Source organism: Spea bombifrons, chromosome 1 (assembly GCF_027358695.1).
Source record: "Spea bombifrons isolate aSpeBom1 chromosome 1, aSpeBom1.2.pri, whole genome shotgun sequence".
In the NCBI taxonomy this organism is placed as follows: Eukaryota; Metazoa; Chordata; class Amphibia; order Anura; family Pelobatidae; genus Spea; species Spea bombifrons.
In genome coordinates this window covers 145,108,772-145,122,566 of record NC_071087.1, presented here as the reverse complement: position 1 = coordinate 145,122,566, position 13,795 = coordinate 145,108,772, and the positions used below count along the sequence as shown (strand labels likewise).

Genomic DNA, 13,795 nt, shown 5'->3' with positions numbered 1-13,795 from the left:
TCAGGTGGTAATGGCAGGCATGGGCCTTTGTACGTGCATTACTTTGCAGCGCACCGGTTTATTACATCATACTGTATCTCGATCAGCGTCAAGCAATGCCCAGGACATCAAGGGAACCCAGGTGTGCTGGAATAGCCACAGACCTACATCTCATGCTAAATGACACATAAAAAGTTAAAGGTGAGGCAGAAATCAAGGTGGGAATGAGGATAACCCTTGGACACAATGTTTTAGGATGGCTGGTTTGAGAAAATTGTCATTAGTAAGGTGCAGCAAGGAGCAAAATATTTACTTAGCTTATTAATCAGTCATAATATAAATTATTTTTATTTGTTCCAACATCAGCCCAATTCCAGTTTACTGCTGTAACCAAAGTGTTATGTACATTTTTAATCAAAGTTAACAGACCTTTAGTCCATTTTAGTTATATAACTCTAATGGTAAATGTTGACAAGGGACATGAGGCTAACTTGTGCTCACTGAATGTTCTTTTATATGTAATATTACACATGGTGTCAGAGATTAGGTTAAAAGGATATTAAAGCTTCAGTTCCCGGGTTTATGTCACCGGCTTCCTGTGTCACCTGATCTTACCAAGGTCTTTGTGACCAGGTTGGGTCAGTGCTTTCATTTATTAGTCTTAGAAATGTGTTCAGAACACAAAGAGGAAAACACACCCAGCTCCTTATAGTTCAATCACTTTTCAGTTTATTTTAAACATTTACAACATAGGTTGTGGTGGGGTAAAAGTGGTAGAAAATGAAGGGGTAGCAGAGGCATTATTAAAGATTTACCTTCAACCATCTGATTTATCTGGGAACAGCAAGTCTTCTGGCTTGTCTGGTGGTTGTAGATTAGTGTTTGACCCCTTTCGGGACCACTTTTTTTTTTAACCATGTTTTTGCGCTAAATGACCAGAGCAGTTTTTGTGTTTTTGCTATGTTTTTATTCAACTAAGATTGCCTACTAATTCATTTAGTGCACCCCCACAATATATACAGTATATTTTTGTTTCCAGGACAAGTAGGGCTTTCTTTTGAAACAATAATTATATTTAGTATGAAAAATATATAGACACATATAGAAACTATACCTAACCAGTGCAAATGAAAAAAAACCTACAAAAAATGTATTAAGTTGTTTGTTCTGTTTTTGGAAACACCTCATATGCCTGGTATTTTCATTTATTTTGGCACTTACAGGGTTAAATATGAATGCTGTGCACCACTGTTTCTAAACAAGATTTTTTTTTTTAAAATGTGGCATGCCCAATAGCGACCAGAAAAAAAATGCCCCAAAAGTGTTTTACTAGGGGCATTTGAACACTTTTTATTTAACCATTTAAACACCAATCTGTCCTAAACATTGCAGTAACATTTTGTTTGTTTTTTTATTTTTAACAAACCAATTCTACTGTATACAAACACAATTTCATCACATTTATTTCCCTGGGTATGTGAAATTACTGAATTGAGAAACACCCCCGAGAACAGGGTAGGGCAAGTCTTTTTGGCACTGTGAGTTCAAAATTGAAACATGCCCATTACAGTTCTTAAACATGGAATTTTAACATATCAGTTTGTTAGGTCCATGTCTTATTTGAGATGAAACAGATAGATAAAACTATATAATAACTAAAAGCACACCTCTTAAAGATTCCAAAGACATTGACTTTGGGGCATTTTTTAAAAAATTATTTTTTGTGTCTCCCCTTTTCCTGGGTTTGGAGGCTTTTTTTAAATGTCTTTTTTGTTTCTCTCCTTTGCTGAGTTTGGGGGAATTTTATAAATGTTGGTTTTGGTGTCTTTCCTTCCCTAGGTTTGGGGGCCTGATTTATCAAATAACTAACATAACAGCTTAGTGAAAATACCTAAAGGTTAGGGGTTACCAGATAGCATAAGAGGTAACTACAGGGTCCTGTTAGTGGATAGTTATAGGTACGGTTAGCTGTTAGGGTTAGTTTACAGTACTGTATAGTGTTAATGATAAGGATGATGATCAGATTAGGTCACTGACTATTGAAAGACTGAGACTGATCAATGGTTAGTGACCAAATAAGTCATTAATCAGTGGTCACATTGCATTTTATTAAGTTATATACAGTATATATATTGTTAAAAAAATGTATCGCTATCAGATCACTTGTAAGTGACAAGTTTAGGCCACTGACATTGATCAATGAAACTGATCAATAATCAGTGACCTAAAAAAAACAACTTATTTTTAAACTCCATCAATGCTGGTGCTCTATAGGAATACATCACTGACTTTGATTTAGTCCCCACAACCCCTACAATGCTGCAGTTGCATCAGACACAATCACAGCATTGAAGAGGTTAACGCTGCACGATTGCTCTTCATGGAGAGTTTGGGCAGCAGGGAAGGGTTGGAGCTAAAGAAAAGTTCAGCCCTGTCCCTGAAGCTGCCTTTGGCGATCGTGGGGCTGACCATGCATGATTGCTCTCATGTGCTGGCCTACCCGGACACCTGGTCAAGTTCTTTTTATATAATTTTAGTGGCTACTCTGTATAACTTATTGAATGTTTTATTTTTTTCCTCCAAATATGTGGGATTGCAATGGGCACTTTTTTTGCCTCTTCTTATGCAGACCTATTCTTGGGTTGTGGGAGTGCTCCCACATTTGTGGTGATTATAATTCCTTCAGGTCATCTATTGCTTGGTTTCGTTGTTGTATAGATGACCTGTTACTAATCTCAATAAAAATAAAAATGATCTTAATTAAAAATTTACAATGAATTTTGATTATAAGAGCATTTCATTTTTACATGTAAACCTATCCAGTACTATGTGTAGAACTTCACTACACGTTTTGGTTTGTCTATGCCTTAGGTGAAACGCGTGAGACTGTGTTCTCATGCCGCGATGCTTTTATGATATGACACTAAAGGTTGAATTTTTGTTTGGATGGTGCAGGTACTATTTCATGACTTATCAGTTCCCTACGAGGCGCCCAAGAATTTGCTTATTTCTTCTGTGAAATTCTCTATATAGCGGAAGAAGATACCACTTTGTGCTGCACTCAGTGCGAACAAGCCTTTTGCAACAGACGTTGGCTATCCCGGGCTGCTACAATAATACCTGCATGTCATTTATTTCAGTTGAAGTGCAGAGTTGTAGTCATAGATCACCACCTAACTCAATTCATTAAAATATCTACTCAGATAAGAAGATTGGTGTTCATCAGCGAAATAGTTTGTCCCTTAAGGTCAGACCAGCCCGTGCTACCCTGCCAGGAACACCTTGGAGACTACTTTGGGGATAAATGATTTACACCTCTGTGGATATTCTACCAGGATAATCCAGTTTACATCTCATCCTGCCAGTTTTGGACCTGGTGGAGTCTTCTCAGGTCAAACTAAAGCTTAGTGTAATTGAAGAAGCACAGCGACAGTTTTTACCATAAACAGTGGTTGAAAAAGTCAGTAAAAATTAAAATAATTGCTTCCATTTAGAAACTTTAATATCAATCTGTGTAGCGTGTGGAGGAGTCATGTGCATTTTTAGTAAATTACAACTTCTGCTAGAATACAGAGCTAATGCAGGACTGGCTAGGCAACTCTAATCTACTGCATTTTATGCAATGATAAATTATGCACTCACTGACTTTGGGATTAGTGGTGCCTGGGCGCAGTATTTTTTGCCGCCTGCCCCTGCAACTCACATACATACATACTAACGTGCATACATACTAACATGCAAACTCACTCTAGTACCCACTTACTCACCTACACATATATGCATACATTATCCACCCTTAAAGTGACTAATATGCTAACATCATATGCCCATAAACACTAATACTTTACAGTAACATGTTAGCACAACATTCTCATGCACGCGTTTACATACACCTACACTAATACACGAACTCTTGCAGCAAATTTAAGCTAATACCATACAGTACCACACACACATATGCTCTGCACACACATTTAAACACATCATATCCAACAACATACAATAACACACACACACTGACTCTAACACTACACACAGACACTAAATCTAACATTAAATACACACACTACTTCCCATTCCTTCTCCCATTATCTGCGAAGCCACAAGGCTGAAGTTCCCTCACCCTCCCAATGGGAGTAATAGTGAGACAGCAGTGACATAACTACGGCGGTTGCAACTGTGACGGGGCCCACCTCTCTAGGGGCCCTGGCGACCCCTGCAACCACTTGTTCCTGTGTCTTCGTGCCTGTCTCTCCGTACGGCTTCAATATTGTTCAGAAAGGGCCATTCTAACCTGGACTGTGTTGGTCGGAAGGGACCTTTCTAAAGAATTTTGAACCAACAGTGTGCGAGCAGCAGACCAAAATCTGCAGGAGAGATAAGATGGTACTGGTGGAAGGGAGAGGGTATGCATGTTTGTATACATGTGATCATGCATGTCTATGTATAAGTGTATGTGGGCAGTAGAAGCATTATTAAACACTCATCTACAGACACCCTCAGACAGCCTTTAGACAAAACTCGGGTAAGAGGTGCAGTAGCCTTTTGTCTAAATGCTGTCCTGTACAGCGGGCGATTACTTTCAAGGGTTCCATGTATAAAGTGGATATAGAGGCAGAAGGTGATCATTGTTGACCTTATTTGCATTCGCCTACCCAGAATCCCTTGTTTTTGTGGCAGCACCATGAGATTTCTTAGGGAACAAATAAGCCTTCTGGCTTGTCTGGTGTCTGTAGATGTGTTTAATAATGCTTCTACTACCCCTTAAATTTAAGTGGAAGGGTTTTCCATCACCTTTACCTGCCATACTTTTTGTAGTGGTATTAAGTGTATGTGAGCATAGATGTGTACTTATAAGATTATGTGATCATGCTGCATGGATGCGCAAGTGGTGGAGTGTGTTTGCATGAGTGGTGTGAGATGGAGTGGATGTGTTAAAATGAGTGCGTGTGATAGCATCTGTAAGTATATTTACATATGTCATAGTGTATGCTGGAGGGGGAGCAATGTGCAAGGATGGCACAGACAAGCTTTTTGTGGACAAATATGGCACACATAATCTGGGGGAACTGACAAACTGGAGCAAAGATGGCACAGGCAGATTGTTTGGAGGCACTGATAAACTGCTTGAGGCAAAGGTGATACAAGCTGTTTAGAGGCAAAGAAAGTACTCATAAGCTGTCTGGTGGTACTGTGGGACATATTGCTTGGTAAGGTTGGGGGACCCAGGGCCAAATTCGAACCAGGGCCCTGTGGTTTCTAGTTACGCCCCTGGAAGACAGTGGTGCCTCAGGTAAGAGTCAGACTCTTATCAGGCAGAGCCCCGAAGTACCACTCTCTCCCTACTACTCCAATGGTGTGACCAGGCCAGGTGCCTCAGTTACTGGGTCCTTAGTGTGTTCTTCTCATCTGGGGTTTTATTCACCAAACGGAGAGTTGTCAGGAGAGATGTGGTTTTAACTCTCGCTCTATCAATTCATCAGAAATTGTCAACCCTGCCAAGTCTGTCCAGCTGAGCTGACCTGTATAATGCATAAGCCAGCTTAACTATGCATTAAAATGAAGTCAAGGCGAGGAAGTGAATATCATTGGAAGTGGCTGTGCAGAGGGAGCAGGTTTCTCCGGTGTCTGCTCCACACTCAGGGCTTAGCATTGAATTATTTGCAGATTAATGATTTAGTGAAGTTTATACCTTTTATTGGACCAAGACATAAACAAGCTGTAGAGTTACACAAGCATTCTTCTCAAGAAATAAAACGCGTTACTTCCTCTTATTTTTTACAACGAACACAATCCGAACACGTGATACTCTAGATACGGTAAACGCTGGTACTCCATCTGTTGCTCGCTACAACTCCCATCACGTCCAACCAGCCAAATGTTGTTGTAAATTCCACCTTAGGTGAATTATGTATGTCTGAGCTCAGAAAGCTGCAGTAACTCCCACGCCTCTCCGCACATCACAGTCACAGGACGCTAGGTATACGGGCGGGAAGCGGGAGGGGAGGGACGGTGCCGAGATCAGCAGCATGCAGTTCCTGAGCGAACTTCTTCAGACGTTATCAGGGTGATCATCCCGGGCTGATATGGCGAAGGGGCGAGATCTGCACATGGCAGGGGCACGGGGCGCGCTGCTCCGCTGGGTCTGGCTAATGCTCTGCCTCCCCGGGACCAGCTCCGGCAGCCGTGTCCCCCCTAACATCGTGTTTGTCCTGGCCGATGACTTGGGCTGGAATGATGTCGGATTCCACGGTTCCGAGATCCGGACCCCCTATCTGGACTCTCTGTCGGCGCAGGGGGTGCGGCTGGACGGGTATTACACGCAGCCCCTCTGTACCCCATCCCGCAGCCAGCTGATGAGCGGCAGATACCAGGTGAGAGCCGGTTAGTGAATGTGACCCTCTGGTACGGGGTAACGGTAGTATTAGGGGATGTTAATACTTTGTATCCATACAGTTCGATCGCACTGGCTTACTTTGGGTTGCACAAGGAAGAAAGATGTCACATGACCGGCTGATCACATGACAGAGTGTGTATAGAACGTGTTACATAGATTGCAAAAAAATGGAGGATACATCTGCGTTCTGTTGTGCAACATATTAGTTATTTAAAAGTACGATGGAAACAAGTTCTAGTGCTTCCGTGGAACACAGATTTAACACAAACACGCTACTCCCTCTCACCCGGCTCTGTTCATTATGTTTCTCCTCCCTCCATTCCCTCAAGATTGTAAGCTTGCGAGCCGAGCCTCTCCACCTAATGTATCGGTTTTTCTTACTCTGTCGTACCGCTAAAATATATGTTTAGATTATTATGTATAGATTAAGGGCCATGCCGAGGCGGACGTACGGCACCCAGGCGACAGGGAAGGGGCCGAGCAGTAGTTAATGAAAAAGTTTTCAGCAAACGCTCGGTGCCTCTCCCCCCTGCTCCGTGCCGCCACTCGCCTCGACGCTGCCATGACTGCGGTGGTGGGAGCGTGAGGCCTCCGTCTCAGTCACGGTACCGGCGGTTTATGCTGAGCGGCAGCATATAATGTCATATCCCAGCGCTTGGCAGTGAAGCCGTGCGCACCGCGACAGAGCAGCGAGACAGAAATGCACCCCTGCAGAAGGACTTGTGCAGGGTAAGTGAATTAGAAAAGTGGGTGACAAAAGGGGGTCCAAGTTTTCAATATTTAAAAAAAAAAAAAAGTTTTTGTTACAAAGATTAGCTGTTTTTTTCCCTATATTTAACGTATTAAAAGTACATTATTTTTACCAGTGTTTCAACTTATATATTATTGTACAGATGTGGGGTAGGAGATAGTGAGGAAAGAGGTATCTGATCGGGAAAAATGATAGACCCCCCCCAGATTTTTTTAGCGGTTCCTACGCCCATGCCCGGAGGGTTGCAAAAGGTTTTTTGCACTCAGTGACCCTAGGGTAACTTGTTGGCGCTATATAAATAATTATTGAACTCTTTTTTTTGGATGGTGGGATGGAGCAGCACTGGAGCGATGGATTCAGAAAGGTGACAAAGTTGTGAAAAAGGACACATTTATATACAAAAAAAACTAATTGCACCAATGTATTAATGTGACAATATTTTACAGAATTCAAGTGACCAAAATAAATCTTTGCCGGAAAACACTTAGTCTTCCCATAACCGGGGGCACATTTCATATATCTTCAACAGACATGGATGAAATGTCAGTACACTTTATACATGTTATTATGGCACAAGTGGGATTCTTATAGTTTTATAGACATTAGGAAAACTGGGTGGACTAGATGGCCGAATGGTTCTTATCTGCCATCAAATTCTATTTGTTTTCTCACACTATAAAACTTGCTTTCATTTCCTTTACTGTTTGCATATAACATTTTGAAACACTAAGATATGATGCATGACATTTTGCGGCACTTTGTGATCTGTAGATCAAATGCCCTGCTGGACCAAATAATCCTTTTATCTTCTTTTATAGAAAGAGAGCATAGAAAGTGCAGTGCCAGGGCCCCAGCGATCTATCACAGTGGGCATGGTGCCCCTCTTATAAACATAAGAGAGCCTAGTGATGGCGCCCAATTTATTGGCTCGCTAATAACACAATATATGATTGTTATTGTAGAATATATTGCGGAGGCGCAAGCAAACAATTTTTTGCATATATAAAAATATGGCATTTTGAAGTCAATGGCTAGTGTACAGAATATGAGTGATGCTCTGCAGTGATAGAACTGATTGAATTCCACATCTGGGAGGATCGGGCAGAAAGACTAGTTTAATATTTACTAATATTGGAACATGTGCTGTGCATCATGGGACATGCTTTATTACTGAGTCCCATCATCCTTTGCTGTTTCTCCGTGTACTTTAAGGACACAGAGGTGTGTGTTTCTAAGGCCTGCTTTATGCCCATGAATTGCAATGAAGCTACTTTTCCATCGTGCTCTGTAATGAATGGAGTTAGTGTGTTATTGTGTAATATCTATGTTTTTAAATCAAGTATGAAATCGCAATACCATATCGGTGGGTTTCAGCCTCTCCTGAAAGTATATTCCCAGTTATGGATTGCTGGCTTCTCTAGATACTATATACCTGTGACTTTGATATTTACTGATTTGTGTTTTGTTTTTTAATTATTTGGTTGAAATTCCAGGCTGTTGGGCTTATACATTAAAGGTTATGATGGTGCAACATTTGAAAATTGGTCTTATCACCATAGCAACCAACTGAGTGATCCTGTTAATTGGGCCACATCAAAAGGTTTATTTGTTAGAAAGGTGTGTTATAGCAGACATCTTATACAAAGGCATTAATGTATGAATCTGGCAAGGATTTCTTACAAGAAGTGACATACTGGCCTCCCATAATGCAGAGTTAATACATTGAAATGGAACGCTTCATCTCACCTTGAATTTATTGGTGAATAATTCCCAGTCTTCTATGTATATTGCTTTATTGACATTATTGATGTTGTTTTTTTATATATATATTTCTCTTAGATTCACACTGGACTACAGCATCAGATCATATGGCCGTGTCAACCTCACTGTTTACCCCTTGATGAGAAACTGCTACCCGAATTGTTGAAAGAGACGGGGTATATGACACACATGGTGGGAAAATGGCACCTGGGCATATATAAAAAGGAATGTTTACCAACACGCAGGGGATTTGACACTTATTTTGGTAATATGATGATTTCTGCACACCACTCCTCTTTTGATGCTGGTAGTTTGTAAGCATTGCCTTGTACAAGCAAATCTTGTGATGGTGCCACAACCACAAAGGGATTTCGGGTTAGAGTATGCAAATATTGTTAACAATGATCACCTTTCACCTCTATACAGGCCCGGACTGGGACAAAAAATAGGCCCAGGCATTTAAGCCTGAGCAGCCCATATTTATTTATTTATTTATTTATTTATTTATTGTTAAAGTCCACCCTTCATGTACCATCTTTGCATTTAATCATTCACACAAATCATTAACACATTCATTAATGCAGTCTCACAAATCATTCAAGCAATTCATCCACACATGAATTCATTAATTGTCATACGCATTCACACAATTCATCCACACATTTATTCATTCATTCTCATACGCATTCACACTACCCCCTCTCATCATCTTATCTGCCCCTTCTCACTATGTTCCCCCTTTTCACTATGTAACCCCCTTCCCCATTTATCAATATGTACCGCCTCTATCTATCCCCTCTCCCCCTTTCTCACTACCTAACCCCCCTCTGCCCCTTCTCACTGCAGCCCCCTCCCTCACCCTACTTACCTTGTTGCCAGAGCAAGCAGCAACTGCGACCGCGCCTGTGGCAGGGCAGGATTGACTTAGGGGCTGATGGAGCTGCAGCTCCAGGCTAGTACCTTAAAATATGGCCGCATTAAGGCAGAGCCCCTTAAGCCCGCCGCAACTGCAACCGGGTCCGCCACTCTAAGGCAGAGCCGGCCTTAGGTGTTCTGGCGCCCTGTGCGGACTACTCCTCTGGTGCCCCCCCATCCCAAAAAAAGAAAGGAATAAAAACTTGTAACAAAACTCCCCTTTCTCACTATCTATCCCCCTGTATCACTATCTACCACCTCTGCCTCTTCTCACTGTTATCATTATATACTGAGGCAGACATTGACGGTGGTACAGCATAATACTTATCACTATATACTGAGGCAGAAATTGACGGTGGTACAGCATAACACCTACCACTATATACTGAGGCAGACAATGACGGTGGTACAGCATAACACCTATCACTATATACTGAGGCACACATTGACAGTGGTACAGCGTAATCCCTATCACTATACATTTACACTTTTATTTAAAGTAAGTAACACACCAAAATAGGACAAAACAATTAAAAAACAATATTATATGTATATATATATATGATTGTTAACAGCAATCACATTCCTATCATGCCCAGGCATACCCAGATTCTAGGATGTACTCGCAGACTTGGCATGATAGGAGTATGATTGCCCTATCTACCCCTTCTCACTCCCTTCTGCCCCATCTACCCCTTCTCACTCCCTTCTCCCCTATCTACCCCTTCTCACTCCCTTCTCCCTATCTACCCTCTTTCCCCCGTCTCACGCCCTTTTCCCTATCTACCCCCTCCTAACTATCTACCCTCTCCCTCTTTGAAGTTCACTTACCTTTCAGGAGTCCTGCGGTGGGGGTGCAAGGCCTCTGCCTCCCAGCTCTGCCACTGTATGGAACAGTATAGAGTGATGGGAGTTATGATGTACTTTTAGAGCATAATTAGATCATGAAAAAGACATTGGAAATGGTACAGCATAACACCCATCACTCTCACACACTTACCAATCCACACATATATACCAATCCACACATAAATACCAATCCACACCTATACCAATCCACACATATATACCAATCCACACATATATACCAATCCACACACATATACCAATCCACACGTATGCCAATCCACACGTATGCCAATCCACACGTATGCCAATCCACACGTATGCCAATCCACACGTATACCAATCCACACATATATACCAATCCCCACATATATACCAATCCACACATACACCAATCCACACATATATACCAATCCACACATATATACCAATCCACACATATATACCAATCCACACATACACCAATCCACACATATATACCAATCCACACATACACCAATCCACACATATATACTAATCCACTCTCACTGAATATTTTCCTACCTTTCCTCTTTTCTCCTTACAGCTCCTTTTCCTCCTCTTCTTCAGTTCTTCTGTCTTCTCTGTCTTCTTCCGGTTCAGAGGGCAACAGCTGCTGTGCGCCGGGGTTTGTTGTCAGATCCCGGCGCACAGCAGCTGTTGCCGTGCAGATCACAAGGGAGCGGTATCGGAGGTCTTTAACAGACCTCCGGCTCCCTTGAGTGATTTTAAGCCGGGTTGAACCCGGCTTAAAATCACTCAAGGGAACCGGAGGTCTGTTAAAGACCTCCGATACCGCTCCCTTGTGAACCTGCTCCTCCAGCGGCGGACATTACTGTCCGTCTCTGGAGGGGGGCCGGGTGCCGCAAGTTGGCACCCCCTGATGAGCGGCACCCGGTGCGGACCGCCCCCCGCCCCCTAGAGTGTGAAGCCCCCTAGAGTGTGACGCCCTGTGCGGTCGCACACCCCAAAGGCCGGTCCTGCTCTAAGGGGCCGGGAAGCCCCCACCAGGGCCGGCCTTAGGGGTCTGCGGCCGCACAGGGTTTAAATTAAAACATCGGGGGTTTTTTTTCAACTTTATTTAACATCCTCCATGTTAAATAAAGTTAAAAAAAACTTTATTTAACATGGAGGATGTTAAATAAAGTAAAAAAAACCCTGATGTTTTAATTTATACCCTGTGCGGCCGCAGACCCATAAGGCCGGCCTTGGTGGGGACTTCCCGGCCCCCTAGAGTGGCGGACCCGGTAGGTAGGGTAGGGGCCTGGAGCTGCAGCTCCATCAGCCCCTAAGTCAATGCGGCCCTGCCGTGGCCCGGCCCACCGGGCAAATGCCCGGTGTGCCCGATGGCCAGTCCGGGCCTGCCTCTATATTCATTTGATACATGGATCCCTTGAGAGCAAATATTCCCTGATCTACAAACTCAGGAAGAGGTGCAGTAGGCAGATCACACTCATTGACAGCTGTTTTGTCGTTAACGGGACTCATCAGCATGAGGTTGTGATACTGGCTTAATACTCGAGACCTGGAGATGTGGCTATAGAGGCGGAAGGTGAACATTATTAACCCTATTTGCATGCGCCTACTCAGAATCCCTTGCGGTTGTGGCAGCACTGCAAGATTTCTGGCTTGTCTGGTGGATTAGTGTTTAATAATGCCTCTGCTACCGCCTTAATTTTAAGTAGGGCTGCAACTAACGATTATTTTAATAATCGATTAGTTGGCCGATTATTTTTTCGATTAATCGATTAATCGGATAAAAAAAAACAATATGCAAATTTTTCGTTTATTTAAAATAATTTAATGAACTGGATGTTAAAAAACAACTTAAAATTTACATTAACATTCTTATTTTGTTATGATGTAATAAAAAACAATATTTTCAAAGTACAAGAACCCAAACACAATATTTATGAAACAAAATAACCCCAAACATTCTGAAAAGAGGTGGACTATTACTGTTCAAGAAACTTTGCCCCAGCCCTGGCACTTTGCACCCAGCACTTTGCCCCAGAACTTTGCACCCAGCACTTTGCACCCAGCACTTTGCCCCAGCCCTGGCACTTTGCACCCAGCAAGCACTTTGCACCCAGCACTTTGCACCCAGCCCTGGCACTTTGCACCCAGCACTTTGTACCCAGCACTCAGCACTTTGCACCCAGCACTTTGCCCCAGCCCTGGCACTTTGCACCCAGCACTTTGCCCCAGCCCTGGCACTTTGCACCCAGCAAGCACTTTGCACCCAGCACTTTGCACCAGCACTTTGCACCCAGCCCTGGCACTTTGCAGCCAGCCCTGGCACTTTGTACCCAGCACTGGCACTTTGCACCCAGCACTTTGCACTGTGCCCCTGCACCCAGTCTCCAACTCTGCCCTGCACCCAGCCCTGCCCCCACATTCTGCCCTGCCCCCACACTCACACTCTGCCCTGCACCCACTCTGCCCTGCACCCACACTCACACCCTGCCCTGCATCCCCACCCCCACTCTGCCCTGCACCCAGTCTCCCACTCTGCCCTGCACCCACACTCACACCCTGCATCCCCACCCCCACTCTGCCCTGCACCCAGTCTCCTGCCCTGCACCCCCCACCCCCACTCTGCCCTGCACCCCCCACCCCCACTCTGCCCTGCACCCCCACCCCCACTCTGCCCTGCACCCACACTCACACCCTGCATCCCCTGAAACCCCACCCCACCGTGGACCCCCACCCCACCGTGGACCCCCACCCCCGCGAATCGCTCTGTGCGAATGGAGCCACTCGCACAGAGCGAACCGCTCTGTGCGAATGGAGCCACTCGCACAGAGCGAACCGCTCTGTGCGAATGGAGCCACTCGCACAGAGCGAACCGCTCTTTGCGAATGGAGCCACTCGCACAGAGCGAACCGCTCTGTGCGAATGGAGCCACTCGCACAGAGCGAACCGCTCTGTGCGAATGGAGCCACTCGCACAGAGCGAACCGCTCTGTGCGAATGGAGCCACTCGCACAGAGCGAACCGCTCTGTGCGAATGGAGCCACTCGCACAGAGCGAACCGCTCTGTGCGAATCGCTCTGTGCGAGTGGCTCCATTCGCACAGAGCGATTCGCTCTGTGCGAGTGGCTCTGTGCGATCTGTGCACATAGACAT

At 44.1% G+C, this 13,795-nt stretch overlaps 2 protein-coding genes across 3 annotated transcripts in view; both read left to right on the top strand.

The window, feature by feature from the left end:
- Window positions 1-13,795, top strand: part of DMGDH (dimethylglycine dehydrogenase) — a 94,863-nt gene that overhangs the window by 24,949 nt on the left and 56,119 nt on the right. The window lies entirely within an intron of this gene.
- The window catches only part of ARSB (arylsulfatase B), a 67,380-nt gene continuing 59,547 nt past the window's right edge, over window positions 5,963-13,795 (top strand). Inside the window, exons 1-2 of one of the 2 annotated variants that reach the window (XM_053447981.1) lie at window positions 5,963-6,353; window positions 8,967-9,153. In XM_053447981.1, coding sequence (XP_053303956.1) covers window positions 6,066-6,353; window positions 8,967-9,153 — 475 coding nt within the window. In that variant the 5' untranslated portion in view covers window positions 5,963-6,065. The remainder of the gene's footprint in view (window positions 6,354-8,966; window positions 9,154-13,795) is intronic. The other variant, XM_053447980.1, reaches the window with a different exon arrangement.